This window comes from Stegodyphus dumicola, chromosome 2 (genome assembly GCF_044657685.1).
Source record: "Stegodyphus dumicola isolate Sdum_Otavi_A_Nest chromosome 2, ASM4465768v1".
In the NCBI taxonomy this organism is placed as follows: Eukaryota; Metazoa; Arthropoda; class Arachnida; order Araneae; family Eresidae; genus Stegodyphus; species Stegodyphus dumicola.
The window spans coordinates 131,754,096-131,774,405 of NC_140769.1; the positions used below are offsets into that span (position 1 = coordinate 131,754,096).

Here is a 20,310-nt window from a genome sequence, read left to right on the forward strand (position 1 = left end):
CATCCATATATCCTAATACACAAGCATACAGTGACGACAAAGACTGACCTCCAATTTATTCATTCCACCTTTTTTGCTTTCAGTAAACGTCTCGCACATAAGCTCAATTCGTATTTCTATATCTTTGAAACTGCAGGAATCGTATTTGCAACAAATGCATAATGTAAATGTGTTCAAGGGTCATGTAAAATTGCTTTGGAAGTCGCATGCTTCGCATGTGCATCCAGTTTGAGACCACTGCCCTAATAAATACAACCTGTTGGAAACAGAATATCAAGATAGGAGGCTACCTTTATCTCTACAGCATATAGAGTATACATTAAAAGAATTCTGAAGATAGGGGTTGATCCGAAAGATTGCATGAAGTGCTACAATTTGGTGAAGGTACCAGGTACCATAAAATTGCTTTGGAAGTCGCATGCATCCCATGTGCAGTCAGTTTGAGACCATTGTCCTAATAAATATAACCTGTTGGAAACAGGACATCAAGATAAGAGACTACCTTTGTTTCTACAGCATATAGAGTATACATGAAAAGAATTCTGAAGAAGATAGGAGTTGATCCCAAAGATTACATAAAGTGCTACAATTTGGTGAAGGTACCATAAAATTGCTTTGGAAGTCGCATGCTTCCCATGTGCAGTCAGTTTGAGACCATTGTCCCCATAAATATAACCTGTTGGAAACAGGACATAAAGATAAAGAGGCTACCTTTGTGTCTACAGCATATAGAGTATACATGAAAAGAATTTTGAACAAGATAGGGGTTAATCCATGTATCAGGATTACATGAAGTGCTACAATTTGGTGAAGGTAACAGGTACCATACTTGTTTGTCACCTTTGGCACAGCACATCGAGCCATCTGATAAGAATATTTTATTTTATATATTTATGGCGGGCACTAGCCATTTTAGGCTTTGACCATTAGTAAGTCCAGAAGCGGTGGCCATTTTATTATGAAGGCATATAGAAGACCATTGTTATCGCCTATGAAAAAAACTGACAATGTACATCCAGGCCTCCTTCGGGGTTCGAACTCGGGCCCTTTAATACGTCAGTCAGAATCACTAAGCACTTTCCTATCTGGCCATCTGATAAGCATAATTGCTCAGAATGGTAGTAGAGCTTCATAAAATGGAGCACATGTATCAGGATCTGCATTAGATAATAACCATTTGCGACGCCAGTTGATAATTCGATCTTTTTTAGTCATTTAGTGACAAGAAAGATGCATCTTTCATAAAGATAATACTTTCCCCGTTAAGTGTCATTTTAGAATTCAATTTCAGATGATCCAATAAAAAGGGTGCTGATACAACAAATTCTGGATTGCAACAAATTTCTAAATTTTAACAAAATTAACTCTTTGATCATTGAGGCAAATAAAATGTTCGACAGACTTCTTTTTCACCTTAAATTTTGGTTTCAACAAGGTCAACTTGGTTGAAGCTCTTCACACAAGGTCTATGCAGAGTGCATACTGCTTTGTAAAAAAAAAAAAAAAAAAAAAAAAAAAAAAAAAAAAAAAAACGTGGGCCACAAAATACTAACGCAATAGTCAGAATTCAATACGTCCTTCGATTAGGTGGTTGTGTTCGTGGCTGCATATTTAACAATAGCTGGATTTAGAATATCTTAAAAGTGGTGTATTTGAACAGTTATCTTTTCAGTTTATGTACTTATGCAGGATTTGAATTATTTTGTTTGAGATTATTATAGAGTACTAAACTTAGTTTAAATATCGGTAGTGCAATTGTTTGCAGTGCGTAAAATTGTCATTCTCATATTCTGTCAATTATACTCAAATTCGTGACGATTCAAACTTGGTTTATTTGTTTATATAAAATATGACACTAGTTTTACTTACTAGTAAAGTCATTAATTATTAATTTGAGAAAAATTTATTTAAAAATTAATTGTTCCTATATGACGTTATTACTATATGTCGAATATTTAGACAAGATAAGATCTTTTATTATTCACTCAAAACTTTCATTTGAAATAAGGCCTTTGAAATATCTAGGAAGTCACATGTTATTGCTCAGGAAGTGAACTAAAATAATTACTAGAAGAATTAAATTTTATTCAAACTAATAGCTCTCCAGTTGTGTTTCGAATTCCATTGAAATTGGAAGTTCTATACATTTCACTTGATGTATACTCATACATACTTTAAAATAAGCATTACTTGATATTACTACGGAGATTACAGAGTTAAATTGTCAGTAGTAACATTAATAATATATATTGACAGTCATATCAAAAAATGCATTGAAACTATAAAAAGTTTAAGAAAATTGAGAATTAATAGAAATTAAATAACTAAAGCGTATTAATTCATTTACATATTAAAAAAACTTTCATTCCCCTTTTTTTACATAATCAAAACTTTTCCAATTTATACTGGAACAACTTTGTGATATTTTATGATGTAAAATTAATTTGCATTTTCTAATTTCATATTACACACTGCTCATCAAAATTAAAGAATATTAACAGAAGTAAATCTTAGCTACTGTTTATTAAAAAGAAATTAGTAAAATTTATGGAACTTTATAAAGGTGGAAAATGATCTATCCCGTTTTGCAACAAATCTCTGTATAATATGAATACCTCTTACAGATATGCAAAACTCCTACTCTCATGTCGTAAAATTTACCAAACTGTTGATCATGATTATTGGAGGAGCTAAAGCAACAATAATCTGCTTAATATTCATAAATTACGTTGATTCTTGTTGATTAACTTCTCCAATAACCATTATTTGGCGTGTTACTTTAACTCAAATGTTGATCAAGACATGTGGAATTGCGCGCCACTTTCTGAAAGTCCACCTTTCAGATGCTGGAAGGTCCACATTTAATATGTTGCTTTTTAGCGGTATAAAGCATGTCACACATGTGTAAAGGGTTCCGATCTGGTAAGCATGCTCATAAATCTCTTCGAAGAATATCTTTTGTGTCCACGTATTCTGACACACAGATGTTCGATTAGAATGAGCCTTGCCATACATTATCAAAATTTTTGATCAACGACACCCCTAAACAGTTTTACACGGAGTTATAAGATCTCGTCAGCATATCTGGGAACAATTACATCAAATATATACAGCTTGGTACGATGATTTCTGATGAGTCTACCCCAAACCATAAAATCACTTAATTGGAAAAGAAATGTTTCATGAACAAAAAAAAAGTAAGTTATGTATATCTCGGTTCTTCTAAATCAAAATTAATCTAAAATCATAGTTCAAAAACTATACCTGGAATCGTGCACGTTCTCATTTCTTTTAGCTCCACTGAATAAGATGAGAAGCCATCTTAAATGGATCGCTTTCGAAGACGAAATGAGTGGGATATAAACCACTGTAATGAAATCTAGACAGTATTCCGTAATCCTAGGTGGCAACGAGATTCATCCGAGGTACTTAGTTTGCGCGAGCAGAGTGTTCGATGTTGTGGCTGTATGAGAGAGTATTGAAAGCTTCGTGAACGAGCTAAAGAGGTGGAGATTTTGTATCCCGAGGACAGGTGTGACAGATTCAATCACGACTATTTTTGTGGTCTCTGAATGTGTCAACATCTTGGAAATTTATTAATATTTTTAAATATGTGTAAAGAGTAATTTTTCTCTGTGTCTCTGCATTGGGATAGTGATGTGAATAAAAGACTGATGAATGACTTCGGCTATCTTTTTTTTGTCCCGAATTTACGATATCCCCGCAATCTTGGATAGTTTTCTCACGTAATGTCCTACCTTTTGAAGACTTTGTGTAATTGTACAGCGACTGATTCGTGTTCCTTGATATCTTGAAGGTCTAAAACCAATTCTCTTGCTGTCGCTTCACGATTATTTAGCTGACACTGACAGTAAACGGTCTTCGGATTCGTCTTTCACCAGATGGTCTACTAACTGATTCATTGCTTCAAAAGCAGCTACTATCTGTCAATGAGAAGAGTAGCTCTCTCCACAGTGTCTGGCATGTGGTGGTCGCTATAGCAACAGAGATAGTGTACTTCAAAAAGGGACGAACCAAGGGTTGCAAATTCATCTTTAAATGCGCCAAGATGGCAAACTGAAAAGTAAACCTTCCAGACACCTCTATGGAAACTGGGTCAAGGCTCATTTCTATGGTAACAGACAGCTGCAGACTAACTGGTGAGAGCTTTTCTTATGATAAACAGACTGTACATATTCTTGATATAACACTTCGAGGAATATCTTGAACGACCTTCCTCTATGTTTGCTCCCCCTTTCCCTCGAACTTAGCAATAAACCGCCACATTTGCAATTCACTTAAATGATGCCTTTGAATCTTAACTAATGAGTACTAATCACTTTTAGGAGACACGTTAATATTAAACAACACCACATACACAAACTCCAGCATTTATTCATTGCGTAATACGTTTGCCTAATATTCATTGCCTAATCTTTATGCTTCATGCTTTAACCTGAGCGCGAAAGTCCTGTTTTGTGTTCAGGTGTAGCTAATTAACATACATAATGACACCACTGGACACTGATTCGAAATTTTAATGATCATAATTTTTCAGATTATCCTTTGATTTTGATGAGCAGCATTTTATAAACCCTCACGCTTCAATGGGATGTCTAGTTTATAATGGGTGATTGACTTAGTATTTTATCTGAAGGGCGCGATTAAAATTAACTCAAGGAAGAATATATGAAAAAATATAAGATTTAATAACGAAATTATTCGTTATTTGTTAGATTGAATTAATATCGAATTATCGAAATACCAATTTCAAAATAGAACTGCAATAAAATATGTTAAAAAATCATCTGCCTGACAGTATGGAATTTTCTTGGAAAATATATCATATTGCCTGCGACATAAATTACTTCTCGAGATAACAGAGTCAATTTTAATTATTTGCGAAATAATGCATGACTTTTATATTGCTTATATGTAATAAAAACAATGAAGCATAAAATATTTCCAGTTTTCTTACCAGGACGATGACAAAATCAAGCCAGCACCAGGCATTCGTAAAGTATTTTCTGAAACCAAGAGCTAACCACTTAATTAACATTTCGAAGAAAAAGAGGACGGTAAAAACTTTGTCCATATACGTCAATATAATTTTCAACATAGGCCTGTACTTCAAGTTTACATCTTCTGCCGCCTATTAAAATAAAATACAAATTTAATGCCTTATTAAATTGTCTAAAATATAAAATAACTTGAAAAATATTATCGATATTTGTAAGAAACTGCATACATCTGCTACTTAAACGAGGAAATAGATATGATATATAGCATGTATGTATTTTTAGAGACACTTATGCATTCTCTACAGAGACATGAATTTGGAATCTTGGATCCTGAGCTCATAATAGTTCTGTGCAGTCATCATTCATTTATTGCATAAATATAAAACTTCTGCTTAAAAATTATTAACCCTTTGGAGAAAGGACGACGGGGGCCGTGAATATGTCATCAAAGAAACAATACATTAGAGAGCAACATGTACGTTCCCATAGGGAACATAAGAATGGTCTGTTAACAATATTGGCATTACTCGTCAACCATAATTAATATAATATACTATTTCGTTCCTTGATTTTGGGGAATATGAAGTAGTCACTTCATTTTATATATATTTATTACTTGCCCAAAGGGCCAATTTTCCCAGAAGGGCTATTAATTTCATTCTGGCATTTTGCGTTGGATCACTATAAACCGTGTTTCACTTTCAAATTGTTGCCAGTCAGCTATTAGAGTCATCCATTATAAAGAAATTAAATAATGAAGAACCTGAGGAATGTCTGTCTATTTCTCGAACTGCGAAAAACCTAGGGACACCAAATTTTGAATAACGTAGTCCTCCACTCGAATATGGACATCTAGAAGACCAAATTCAGAATTTCGAATTTGGTTTACTATATATTTCATATTTTATAAAACTTTAGCGAATTTTTGATTAACAAACTCAACGATTTCAAAGCGTATAATGGCAACACTGTATATAAAAAAATATTTTTGTCTCCAGCGTGCGTGACTGTGTATTGGAAATTCTAAAGAAGTGCTATTTTTGAATTACTTTGTGATATTGTTGTTGAATTGAATTTCATGTTTTAAGTGCAAAGAATATGATATTTAATAAATAAAGGTAACGCACAAAACGTTAGAAAAAAACGCCCCTTTTGGCGAAATACAAAATCTAAAGCTTTCAAAATTTTTTTTGCTGTTTTTTATTATATATTTTTATTTTTTAATGAAAAATAAGAGCGGTACTTCTAAAATTTAAAAAAAAAAAAAAAATCCCCAAAACGGTGTCTTTTTGCCGAAGAGACCAAAATTAAAATTTCAGTTTTGTACACCGAAAAAAATCTGCCTACTTGCCCACTGGCAGAACTGCTTATTTCTGCGTAGAAAATGTAATTTTAATTGTAATTTTTTTAACTGTATTTTTGTGTTTTACATTTTTAAAAAAATTTTTAATAAAGATATTTTCTCTAATGAAATTCGAAGAATTAAGGTTAAATTAAATGCAGCAAAAATATGTATAATTTGATAGGTCATACTATAGAGACATTAGGATTTTTGGGAAGTCAGAGAGAAGAAAAATTAGCAACCGCCTTCGCCGGGAACCGAACCACGGACCTCTGGAATACCGGCCCAGCGTGCAGAACCACTACACCACGAAGGACGCTAGGAAAGCGGGAAAAATACCTTATAATACAAGGATGTTATGTGGTGCCCACATCAGATTTATTTAGATCAGCAAATTAGTAATTCCAGTCATCTAAAAAAACATGCCTCATAAACATTTTCATTTTCGGAGTGTTTTTATTTAGGAAATAAAAACGATTTTCCTTTGCATGAATACTTTCAGTGGTATTACATCTGGCGGCATAAAGAACTGACTGAAAATGAATTGTTTTTATACTTGAAGATATATTTGACACAATATTAACTTATCATAATTTGTCCATAAAAACAGGACATTTAAATAATATATTATAATATGGATCACATAACTAATTACTCTAGAGTAGGGGTCTTCAACCTTTCAGCCCAAAGGCCACATCAATAAATTCATGAAGATCCGTGGGCAACATTTCTGTCAGAAAAAAATAGTGTAGTCAAAAAAATTATATAAAAAAAGGGAGGTTTGTTTTGCAAGACTACACTTGATTCTAAGCGAAGAGATAGTGTTACAGATTTGTGTATATACATATATGCAATATATTAGGAATTTAGATGACGTATATGTGTTGATCCATAATGACTAGGAAATTGAAGGCGAAGGCATATCTAATCTTCAATTTTATTTTCAGCAACATGTAGCGGTTACACATAAGTCGGCACATTAAATGTGTCTGTTCCAAAGGGCTTACATTTTTGATAACTTTGTCGCAAGAAAGTAGTAGTAGACAGACAGCACTGTAGCTAGGCCAAAGCGAGGAAAGCAAGTGCGTAATGTTCAGGATGAAATCTCAAGTCAGACTGAGTTAGTTTTGGTTTTCAAAGCATTTTGATTGAGCAGTTAATATTGCTGTAAAATTACTATTGGCTGGTCGTGTTTTACTTCCATTTACATCATCATAATTATGTAGATGATGATGTTGATGTATTTAATTATGGCAAAGCACACCAGGGCTATCTGCCTAAAGGGAGGGATGCCTTTCGTGGAGGACTTTCTAAGGGAAACTGGCTCGTATACACGTTACACATGGGGAAAACCACGAAAACGCCCATGCAGCCAGCCCGTTCGCGGGATTCGAACCTCAGACCGAACTACCAGTGTTCAGCGTCTTTACCGCTCGGCCGCTGGTGGGCCCAAATATGTAATTATGTAAGAATCATATAACACAGAATGGCCATAATTATGTAAGAATCATATAACACAGAATGGTCTCGAAATGACGCAGTGCAGAGAGGTGTTACTATTTTTAGAATAGAAAAGAGAAATTTACGTTGCTAATTTAATAAGATTCTTTTTGTTACATATCCCCCTTTTAAGAAGAAAAAGGCGAAGCGACAGAGAAGTATTTTTAAGGAAAAAGCGTTAACGCACTAGCAAATGTGGGGAAAAAAAAAAAAAAAAAAAAAAAAAAACACAAATCATAAAATTTTGATCCCGTAAAGTATAATTTATAAATGTCAATTTTTTAAATAAATTCTTAATTTTTTAGAGTCCTATTGAATTTTTGAACATTTCAGTCCAAAAGTCTTTTCGTTTGTGAATTCACATAATCATAATTCTTCAGGGAAGGTTATTGTTATTACAGAATAAACTTTTACATAATCATTACTTATAATTAAATGCACATAAATATTTATAATACTAATTTCCATATTGATAAATTATATTTTAACACCATGTAATAGGAGTAAAGTTTCAGAAATTATGGTTTCACCGTTATTTTCTTTCTTTTACAATTCCTGATTTTTACCATACTGAAAGTTCTTGCAACAAAAAAAAAAAAAAAAAAAAAAAAAAAAAAAAGGTAAAAGGGTAAAAGGAACAACTGTACAGAGGTAATTACAGTCCTCTGTTTAGGAATCAGTACTCCCTCAACATACTCTACACTTAACACACAATCATCCATAAATTTTAACATGCAGTTACGATATTTTAATAATACTTATCTGTACTAATTTCACTTATTTTTTACATCTACTTCATTTTTAGAATAAATATAAAATTCGTATTCACAATTTCAAAAATATAACAACTTAGCTTAATAGCCTTCCCTAAAAATAATTAAAAATCTAAGAATTCTTTACTTACTTTACTCAATTATTAGAATTCAAATTTCTAACATCATTAAATTTTATATTTTTTCCTATCATAGTGTTACATTTTTAAGGTCCAATTTATGAAGAAAAAATATCAGTTACGCAAAGTGAAAATAAATTTCTTCAGTTGTAAATTTAATCCTATAGCTGCGAAAGAATTTATTCGCATAAAAGCATAAAAGATTAAGATAACCCTGAAAGCATTGGAATGATTTGAAGCGTCAGCACTCGAAAAACATTCGTCTTTTTACTGTAAACAAAAGCTGAATTAAAAGACTGGCACTAGATTTCCTTTTTAAACACTCGCAGCAAATCTATTCGATTTCCTTTTCGCATTTTTATATTGCTGTTGAATTACGTTACCTTTATTAAATCACCGTATATGCTAGGTTATATTTCGAAGAAAAACAAAGGTTTTCGCTTCGATTTCAGGATTAAATGGAACTGATATTACTTTAAATTATAAATTGAGGACTTCACAACCAACTATACTAAATTTGGCTCCTCTCGCAAGAGGGCGCTGTATTAAACCGAACATTCTGGCCCCCATTGAAACAAGTTTCAATAATGCCATTAAAATTTACAATCAAATTCAAATTTAGACATACATATGAATAATTGATAATGTTGCTAGTATTAATAAGGTTGATATCATAAAGAGTTAGAGTAGTCCGAGTAGTACGCACGGCAAAGGGTCTCTTTAAAAGGCCTGTCACAAAATTAAGTATTTTGCCCATACCAGACAACTATCAAATATAAAATTTCTATATTATGGATGGACATTATTCATTTAGTGCAAGTGTAATATTTTTATGTGTAACGTTTTTTTTTTTTTATATGCTACTGAATTGAATTGTATTTAAAATATGTAGTGTTAAATTGCATTTCATTGTGTATTTCATATACATGTCTAAATTTGAATTTAATTGTAAATTTTTATGGCATTATTGAAACTTGTTTCAGTCGGGGCCGTAATATTCGGTTTAATATAGCGTCCTCCAAGGATCAGCAAGAGGAGCCAAATTTAGTTAGTTGGTTGTTGAAGAATGTATGCAGCGGACCTATGGTGCGTTCCTCGTTCCACTTTGTGCTAATAGAGCACCTAACTTGTAACTTTTTACCTTATGTAAATAATTAAATATTTGTGTGGCCTAACTTAGTTAGTTTTATTTTGGAACCAGCGCCATTATCTCTCGCAACTCATCGCACGCATTTATTACCAAGCATAAGTTTTTTACTTTAAAATTTAAAATTTGTAACACACTTGTTCTGGAAAAATTCGGTGTAGTTGACTTGCTGATTCCAGGTTGCGCACATAAATTGACAGAGCAGGCAAAGATAAATAGATAACATAGAGGCAAAATAAGTTGCCAAAACCGTTGTCAGCTTGGCGATATCTCTCCAAATTACCGAGATAACCATTTACTCAACGTAAAATGCACTTGCTCCCTCTTTTCTGGCACACCTTTTTTTTTTTTAGATTTTTTATGTTACAAGGGAAATTCAACAGTTTTACTTATAATTCTACTAAAATTACCTAAGTACAAAACTCTTAACAGCATTACTGAAGGTCATTTTCTATATATTAAATTGAGATGGTAATAATTTATCTGAGCCGGATAATATAAAGCAAGAAGAAGGAAGAAAGTTGATTCAAATTAAACTTTATAACTTAAGTGAACGCAGTTTTCCCCTTCAAACAATATGTTATAAACAGTAAATGGCTTAAAAATAACATATATATACTATAGTATATATTAAATACACACTTACCAGGGCCAGGCTACTTATCATAATCATAGTTATGATAACGGTTTCGAAATATTTGTCTTCTATCAGTATAAACGTCTTGCCTCTCAGCTCTTTCCAGTTCGCCCAGAATTCCGGATTGGCTTCTTCCGCGCAGCAAGCGATTTTCCTGTAACAAATATCCGGGCAGCAATCTGCGGGATATTCAGCGATTATTACGTCAGCTGTCGTGGTCTCCAACTTATCTGTGTCGACATCACCTTCTGTTTGAGGATTAATATCTGTCCCAGCCATAACATCTGAAAGTGTTCCAATTATTATAATAACACAGAAATAATACATATCCTTAGAAATATTCTTAAACATTTCAAGCACAGTATAACAACGATAATACATATGTTAAATATTATGACGAATCTCAAAGTTTAGCTTTATAATAGAGCAGTATTTGTAAATTACTTAGTTATTTTCCAGTAACCATGCATAAGAGCAACATTAAAAGAGGAAATTAATCTAAAAATTAATTCAATTAAAAAAATTCATATTTTAATAACATGAAAAAAATTATCAAAATACATTTTACCACTTCTTAAAATTATCGGGTCAGTCCATACGTTCGTGCGCATTAAGAGTATGCATGGAATTCTTTATGGCGCATTTACTAAAACAATACAACTTTGAACCTGTTGAAACTTGCCATCGTTTGACTAACATATTATTTAGTTCATCATCAACTTTCGTAACTATCGAAAGCATTTTAGTACCCATAGAAGATGAATATAGATAATCAGTACAAACGTGCTGTGCTACATTTTTTATTTTTGTGTGGTGAATCTGCCAGGTTTGCAGATTAAAAATTAATAGTGTACATGGTGAAGACACCATTAGTGTAAGGACTGCCCAGAAATGGTTTAAAAGATTTAAAGATGGAAAAAGCAGCATGGATGATAAATCCCGTTTTCAGGACGTTTTGAACTGTTAGAACCAAATCAAACGATTCATTCAGAACTGGGTCCCGTAATTAAAAGTAGCCCTTTAAAATGGGGAGAATATAAGGTATTTTCTTCCTCCTTTCTGCGTGGTGTAACGATAGCACAACCGGCACGTATTGGAGACGTCCAGTTCCCAGTCCTGGCTACTAGATTGCTCATTTTCGATGTCTTTTGCATCAAAAAAACTAACTATTCTACAATGTTATTTTCTTTGAACTCCGATTCTGTACAAACTTAACTCTAGAACCTTGCCCACCAGAATAAGCAAGCAGTTCCTAAATTATAAGCTGAAAAGGCTGCAGATTAAACTATGGGAAGTGAAGAAATATACGTGTAAATAAGACAATAAATTGCAAGAAAAAATAAATTATCAAATAAACTAAGAATGAAAATTTTCAAATCTTTAAACGTTAAGCAAGTGTTAATTTGCACGGTATTAATTTCAATTCTTCCGATTTTTGAAACAAAACATTATTTCCAATATGGAACTTAAAACGTTAAGTTCATGTAAAAAACTCGTATACAAGTAAACCCCTTTTCAATTTAATGTGTGAGTTTAAAATAGTTGAAGTTCTCACCCTCTCCAAGATCTTCTTTGCTGGCATCTTTCTTCTCATCATCTGATCCATACTGTGAAGAGCGACTAGTCTCTTTGGACGGTTTTTCGATTATAACATCTTTGTCCTTGAAGCCATTAAATGATTTGTTGCTGAGGTTGTCCTCGATCTCTTTTTGAGGATGGACCTTATTGCCAAATATCTCCTTGTCCTGCAAAAACAACTTCTGTTAATCGGTTAGATGAAAGCACTAAAGAGAAATATTACAATTATATACAGAAATAATTTTAAACAATTGTAAATATAAAAAGAAATATGAATTTTTATTTATTAGTTTAAAACAAGCACAGTAATAAATAAAATAACATTTCAATAGTTATAAAAACTAGAAAAATTTGCAGAAAAGAAAGAAACTAGAAAATATGAACTTCAATAAAGAATATATCCATAGAACATTATTCGCAAATTAACACGTAGTAACATATTTTATTCTTTTAACCAAAGTACAAATTTTTATTAGTTCAAAGGGGCAATTTGCCCAGAATGGCTATTAATTTCGCTTTGACATTTTGCGTTGGTTCACTATAAATGGTTTTCCACTTTTCAGATTTTGTCAACATTAGAGCCCTGCATTATATTTAAAGAAATTAAATAATGAAGAATCTGCACGAATGTTTAGAAGGTAGAGATAAGTATTTAAAATATGACTCCTTTAGTATTTAAATATTTATTTATTTGGTTAGTTAGTTACCAGTTAAGAATATCTAAGTACATGAAAGAAACTTATGCTAATGCAAACTCAAAAGTAAAAAATATAATAATAATTGTCGTTCCAATGTTTATGAGCTTATCGTTACTATGGCAACTCGTTACTATGCGATAAATCTAACTGTTGCCACAAATATATGTATGTTTCTCTCAATGTGAATAAACGACGGTACCTAGAGCCATCCAATTTTGAATAACGTAGTCCTCCACTCGAATACGGGCATCTGAAAGCCAAAGTTTTGGAATTCGGAATTTGTTCTGTTATCTATTTCATATTTTATAAAACTTCAACTAATTTTTGATTAACAAACTGAACGACTTCAAAGCTAGGAATGGCGGTACTGCTAGAAGAAAAAAAACATTTTTATCTCCAGCGCGCGAGACTATGTATTGGAAATTCTAAAGATATGTTGTGTTTTTAATATTATTTTGTGATACTGTTGTTGAACTGAGTTTTAAGACTTAAGCACGAAGAACATGGTATTTGATAAATAAAGGCAACACACAGAAAGTTGAAAAAACGCTTTTTTGGGCGTTCAACATTCAGATTTTTTTAATTTAATATACAGTTGTTACAATTTAAAGCAATAATGACAGACAAATAACTGAATGCCCCATGCAGTCAGTCCGTTGCATGGCGACTTTCAAAGAAGGGTATTCATATTCTAATGAAATAAGATGCAAATCAGATGCTTCTACTATCATATTATACAAATTTTGGTGATGAAAACGGGTACCTCAAAGTTTCTGCAGCTGAGGGTATAGTAACAGAATTTCTGTTTTCTTACCTTTCTTTTGTTAATCTTTGTTTTCTTAGAGATACTGTGAGATAATTTATTTCAAAACGTGTCAAAATTGGGTAATTAAAGATAACTTCTGGTCCCAACAAGACAATGACCATAAACATACAGCTAGGATTACAAAAGAATTCGTCTTATATATAGTTCTTCAGAGATCATTCTACTGAAGAAAAATTTACAATATCCAAAAGCGGTAAAAGAGCCGTTAAAAGTATACTACTTACAAGGAAGGCCTTCTAATCTTAAACATTCAGTTTTTCTGAATATATATATATATATATATTATGCGTATGTAAATCTACTAATTTAGAAATGTGTAATAGTAAAAATGGCAGAAATATTTTACAGATCATCAAAAAATATTAAAAAGAATTTTTGACAGCCAACGGCAAATTTTCTGATGGAATTTTTTAATTTAGAGGAATCTCCAAAAAGCGCTACATCATCAAAATATAGTAGATTTGTATATTCAGTTTTCTATTCCTACTGATTTCGCAACTAATTTTGCACAACAGAATATATTTTTTAATAAGAAATATATTTTCAGTTTTTTTTGTTGTGTGTGTGTGAGCGTATTCCTTGCTACATCTTCCAAAATTTCAATGTTTCATCGTAAATACTTATTGACTTTTCCAATAAAATTTTGGCCGACCAGTGCCCGAGCAGTAAAGTCGCTGAACACTGGTAATTCGGTCTGAGGTTTGAATCCCGCGAACGGGCTGGCCTCAAGCCATGCAACGGACGAACGGGCTGGCATGGGCGTTTTCGTGTTTTCCCCCATGTGTAACGTGTATACGAGTCAGTTTTCTTTTAGAAAGCCCTCTACGAAGGCATCTCTGCCCTTAGGCAGATAGCCCTCGAGGGTTCGCCGTAATTAACCAATCCAAACCAATAAAATTTCAATCTGTCCTTAAGTGAACTGAACTGGATTTGGGGGAAAATATAATTGAATCTGCACTCTCAAAAAGAATATATAAAATTAACTGCCGATTTCCTATAGAAGTAACAAAGTAGCGAAAGAGAAACTAAAAAAGATTTTATACACCATAGGCAAACTTTGTCTCTGGATTCATTATTAAAAAAACGCTATATACAATTTTTTCCTGGAGTGGGCCGGGGGTCTTAGCCTGACCGCTTGTCCAGGCTAAGATGCACAAGAACACCGGAGCCCACTGTCTAGAAAGCAGATATCAGGGCACTGTTTGTCTGTTTCTGTCGCCGTGTTTAGAGTTTAGTTTAATATACTTTTTTATATTTTTCAAAAAAATCTTCTTTCTATATAATTCTATCTCTTTATGTATCCTCTAAACAAATCAAAAGTATAATCTTACTACTGAAACTTATTAGGTATTTTATTTACGTTTAATCTGATAGTTTTATGAGGCTTATTTAGCGAAAAATTTGGTTTCAGTTTTATGATTTTATGTTTCGTTGATTTATGTGTAATAAATACATTCTGTGATTAAAATTTCATTATGAAGAAACAAAACGCACACTTACTCGTTATTTTCAAGTTAAATAAATAAATATCGTATACAAATCTCATAGATACATTGCGCCTGTTCTCGTAACTTTTGTATTCCGCCCGATACAGCATTAAAAGTTCATTTCTTTCTACAACCTTATTAGGCAAAGCGAATATTTGCACAACGTTCCCTTTGTAAAACATTGCAATCTGTTTTTTGAAGTTAATAATAAGCAAATTCTTTAAGTTTTTGGTATGTCATAATAGTATACCTGGATTTAACGAAAGTCTTTCACTAAAAAATTTTCTTAATAAGGCTAGGGAAAAAAACATGAAAGCAGCAGAACCTTTAGTGCGAGTGGTCATCACTAGCCAAATCTAGAATTTCTGCCTCTGTTTTGGTAGTTTTTCAAAGCCTTCGGAACAGCGGCCGCGAGTGCAAAAACAGTTCAACCTCATTTCGGGCGTCCTATGCAGAACGGAAGAGAGCACCAGCAAAAGATGACATTCGAGTCCATAGAGAGACCAGCCGGTGTATGCAGACACATATGGTCTTGCATTATCTTGATGGAACATTACCGTTTTGCTCAGGAACTCAGTTTGACGTTTTTCATTGATAACTTCGTCAACACGCATTAGCATCTCGCTGTAAACCTTTCTGTCGAGGGTTCCAGATACTCTTTGTGGATTGCACCACAGCAATCGCACCAGATACAAAACATGATCGTTTCATTAGTCAAATTACACTTTGCTACGCTGCCGACGGGCTCACTGGGTGCAGATCAACCCCGTTTTTGGCCTGTATTGTTGAAGTAAGTACACTTTGCCTCACAAGTGACAATCCAGTCCAGAATTCTGTCCTTGCGTTGATATTCCAGCAGGATTAGTGCAGGCAAGAACAGGTCTGTCCTTATATGCTCACGAGTCAACTCATGCGGTACGCAGCGATTGAACTTGTACGTCAAATTTATGCGATGAATAGCGCGACTAATCGGCATGGCAAAGTCTAACTCCATAGCAAACTCTGGAGTGGTTGCATACTGATCTTGTTCCAAAAGTTTTTGCAGGTGGGCCTCACCAACACCAACAGGCCAGAGCGATCTGTTTCTTGAATGCTATAGTTCTTGTTTTTTGAATTTTCGGTACCAAGCCTTCACAGTGTCATATGATACAACATTAGTAAATAAAGCTGCACACATGATTGGGTTAGATTCTGCAGCTGACGTTTTGCAGCAGAACTGGAAGTAAATGATGGTTCTCATCTGGTGGCGTGATAGTTCCATTTCAGACACCTTAATGATTTCCATCCCTTGGGTCGATAAAATGAATACCACGTTCGCTTGAGAACTAAACACTCGGGGTCTTGAGACAAGCTCACCACTTGTTCAGGGCATACGCTTACGCCCTCCGAGGCCCATGGTCAAGAAAGCAGATTTCGGGCACTGCAGGCATTGGCCCGCTAGGGCTGTTACACCACTGAATTTTAGTTTTATACTTAATAATAACGTTATTTTTTACAAATTTTACAAGACAGTGTTTTAAAGCAAGTCTCTTCCTTTCAAAATGCTAAAAATTGTTCGACAAAATATGATTAAAATTGCGCAGATGGCAATGGCGAGAAATTTTTGTTAAATTCCGAAATATTCTCTTACTATTGTATTTTTCTTTTTCGTTTCTTTACTTTACATTTTTGTGTATGGGTGTGTGTATTTCTGCAACCTTCAGATAATAATAACTTTATTTTAACTTGCAGGAAACTTGATTTCTAAAGTCTAAAAATTGGGATTTAGGCTTTTAATTCCAAAGTATGTTTTTATTTGGAGATATAAATGCATGCCGTGTGGTCCGAATGTTGTTTCAAGATTATTCAGAGAAATTTGAAACAAATTTTAGCCCAAAGGATGTTAAACTGAAAAATCTGGATCTTATACGTATATGATTCTTCAAGTATAGTTTGTAGGGTTTATATTTGTTTTAAATAACATTTATTTTAAGTTTAAGCTATCTTTCCTGTCAAGCCTTTACTTTCCCCTAGAATTGCCAATGCCAGAGTATGTAAATCGTAGTAGAACGCGCAGAGTATTCAAATTTTAGCAGAAGTAAATTGAGCTAAATAAAAAGGGATTTAAACCCTTCTTACGAGTTTGTATAATTTACAGTTCATAGCAGTCACTACTACTGTTGCTGACAAGTTGGGGCCACGCAACATCATAAGTTGACCAAATAGTAGAAGAAATCCTCGCCGCATCAGCTCTAAATCTGGAGCTGAAAATGAATGGCCTGTTTGAAAATGAATTCACAGTTGTTCTGTCAAACAATGAAACTAAGGGAATGTGCGATTGAAACCTCAGCAATGTGTTGCGGGATTATAAAGAAAGCGTCAAAATTCTAGTAGGATAAGAATAAAATATGGAAACAAAAGCTTACAGTATGTTCAAGAGAAACTGCAACAAGAGAAAAATTTAAAAAAAAAAAAAAAAAAAAGAGCTTAATATTTATTTGTTTATTTTATTAAACATTTATTTCAATGTAAGTTGTTTAAGTTGTTCAGTTTTTTGTGCTAATACTTTCTCTTTAATTCTATAAAGTTCCACCTATCGGAAGCGATATTTTCTGCATACTACAGATTTTGCCGTCCGTTAATTGATTAATGATTGGTGCATTGTCGTCGCAATGAAAAACTTCTGTTATATCATCTTCATTTATTACCGCTTCTCCACATTCCTTTAAAAAATCCAATAACTGGAAAATTTCAAAGTTAGTTTGCGATGTCCAAAAATCTTCAAATTCCCGGCTATCATCTTCATCGTCCTCACCATGAAATATGGTAGGTAGCCATAAATTATGCCAAGCATTTTTTAACGTATCTGGAGACACATCCTCACAACGCGCATCCGCATGCTTAAACGCGCATTAACGCGCATGCGTAAAGCATACAAAAAAGTTTGTGGCTTTGAGGTCCAGATTATAGATCATTCCGGATAATGGACGTCCGGATTATGGACTTTGTACTGTACACATCTTTCTACAGCAAACTAATTTCCAGCATTTCTTGAATTTTGACCTATTCTGCTAAGGATTAAATTTCCACCAGTTTTACTTAACATTTAATTTTTAGTTATTGTGAATCCAAAGTGAAAATAGGTTTCTTTTTCCTTTTCATCACTTCGCATTTTTGTTGCGTGAATCGATCAGTTCAGTGACTTTACAAACTTTAAACCTGCATTTTGAAAATTCTGAAAGTCACAAAGAGGGCTGCTATAGTCACAAGATAGGGCTCATCAGATCTCGTTATTTTTACAATTTTTTAACTGCTTATGTATATATTTTTAAGGTATTTTTTAAAAAAATAATATGCATTTTTAGATGAGTTATATAAATTTTTTTCCAGAAAATTAAGAGTTCAAAGTGGAAGCGATTTTTTAGTTAAGCCTCTTACTCCAGTAGGAGCAGGGAAAGGGAAGTCAGTTGTTGAAGCTGAATAAAAACTGAATTGTTCTCCGTAACAGTTTTCGATTTTGAAGAATTTTCTGACATTGCTTCGGTGCACATACTTACTAAAGATAATCGTATACTTACATCTTTCTTACATAAAAGGTATATATTTAAAGATTTATTTTCGAAAATTTACATGAACAGTGGTTTTTGTATTATCTGTATATGGTCCATAATAATTTTAACTAATCATATATGAAATAATTTTTATAGTTTTGATCACATCCTGATTTTTGTTTTGTTTTGTTTGAGTAATTCGGTTATGAACGTTTTGTCAAAGTAAGTTTTCTGTACGGAATTTATATGAAATTCCGAGCAAATTTACTAATTTACTAAATTTTACCTTTTAGTTAATAAAATGAGTACTTATGTATTATTCCGTAAATCGTTGGCGGAAATTTCAGCAAAAGACGCCAATCAACAGTCATTACTGAGGAATTTTAAACAAAGTGACCATCCATAACTGGAGCTAGATCGCGAAACTTGGCCGGTCGACGGGATAATATGTAAGTACCATAAAATGATTTGGATTTGGTTTAATTGATTATGGCAAAGCACCAGAGGGCTATCTACCTTAAGGAAAGAATGCCTTCGTGGAGGATTTTCTAAGGGAAACTGGCTCGTATATACGTTACCTATGGGTAACGTATATACGAGCCACAATAACCACAATAAGCCACAATAACGCCCATGCAGCCAGCCCGTTCGCTTGGAGTCGACCTTAGGACGGAACTACCAATATTCAGCAATTTTATCACTCGGCCACTGGTGGGACACTATTCTAGGTTGAAGGTGGGCCCCCATTCTTGGTTGTAGGAAACCCACCATAAAATTTTCTTTTTAATTTAATAAAAAATATAACGCGATTTAAATTGTCGCCATTTGAAAGCTTATTTAATGGTTTTTTTTTTTTAAATTCATCAAATATCATTAGATATTTAGTCATGCAATCGTTTTGAAACATCCTATATAGGCTACATACATATGAAATTATACACATATTTATATGAATTAATGATCAGTTCTTACCATTTCTTTATTATCCTTCGGCTGCACTTTATCACCCATCCTCACAGAATTTACAACAGGCTTTGAATTGTTTTTATTCTTCATCATGAAAGCTTTTCCATCTTCTGAAATTGCAAAAGAGACAAAAAATTAAGTATTAAAGTAATACTTTAATTAGCATTAAAAAGTGTTAAATAAAATGTTTAATTGCGTCTTAAAATTATATAAGGCATTAGAAAAGTAAAAATTTCCTTTCAATTGTTCAAAGAAAATTTATATTTTTCTAATCATTTTAAAATTGTTTGGGTGATGCTTTCCTTAGAGGCTTTAAACTGTTGTCCATAAAAATCACGTTATTGAGCTAATGATTAAAAAATTGCATAATTCACATTTGCAAGATTAATTATGATTAATATATTATTGTATTTTTTATTTTAAAGACCTATCTTAATACTTCTACTGTTTCGCCTACTCTACCAGAATGTGTACAGAGGAGTTTTAACTACTGTCAGGTGTAATGGTTCTTAGACCTCAGAGTTCAGGCACGGTATTTTTGTATGGATTGCAGACTGCAGTTTTATTATTTCGCACATGTTATTTATAGTTTCAAATATTGAAAAATGTGTGTCTTTACAAATTTCTGCCATGCATACGCTTGCTAAATCATTATGCTATAATAAATATGAAAATTTGAATTTTGG

General features: G+C 33.1%; 1 protein-coding gene across 10 annotated transcripts in view; it reads right to left on the minus strand.

Annotated features, from left to right (window-relative positions):
* Positions 1–20,310, minus strand: part of LOC118184991 (sodium channel protein para-like) — a 610,313-nt gene that overhangs the window by 73,893 nt on the left and 516,110 nt on the right. For 8 of the 10 annotated variants that reach the window (XM_085811116.1, XM_085811114.1, XM_085811115.1 and 5 more), the window contains 4 exons: positions 19,631–19,734; positions 12,095–12,299; positions 10,549–10,823; positions 4,979–5,152 (listed from right to left, as the gene is read on the minus strand). In XM_085811116.1, the coding sequence (XP_085667242.1) occupies positions 4,979–5,152; positions 10,549–10,823; positions 12,095–12,299; positions 19,631–19,734 (758 nt within the window). The remainder of the gene's footprint in view (positions 1–4,978; positions 5,153–10,548; positions 10,824–12,094; positions 12,300–19,630; positions 19,735–20,310) is intronic. The other 2 variants (XM_085811112.1, XM_085811113.1) reach the window with 1 other exon arrangement.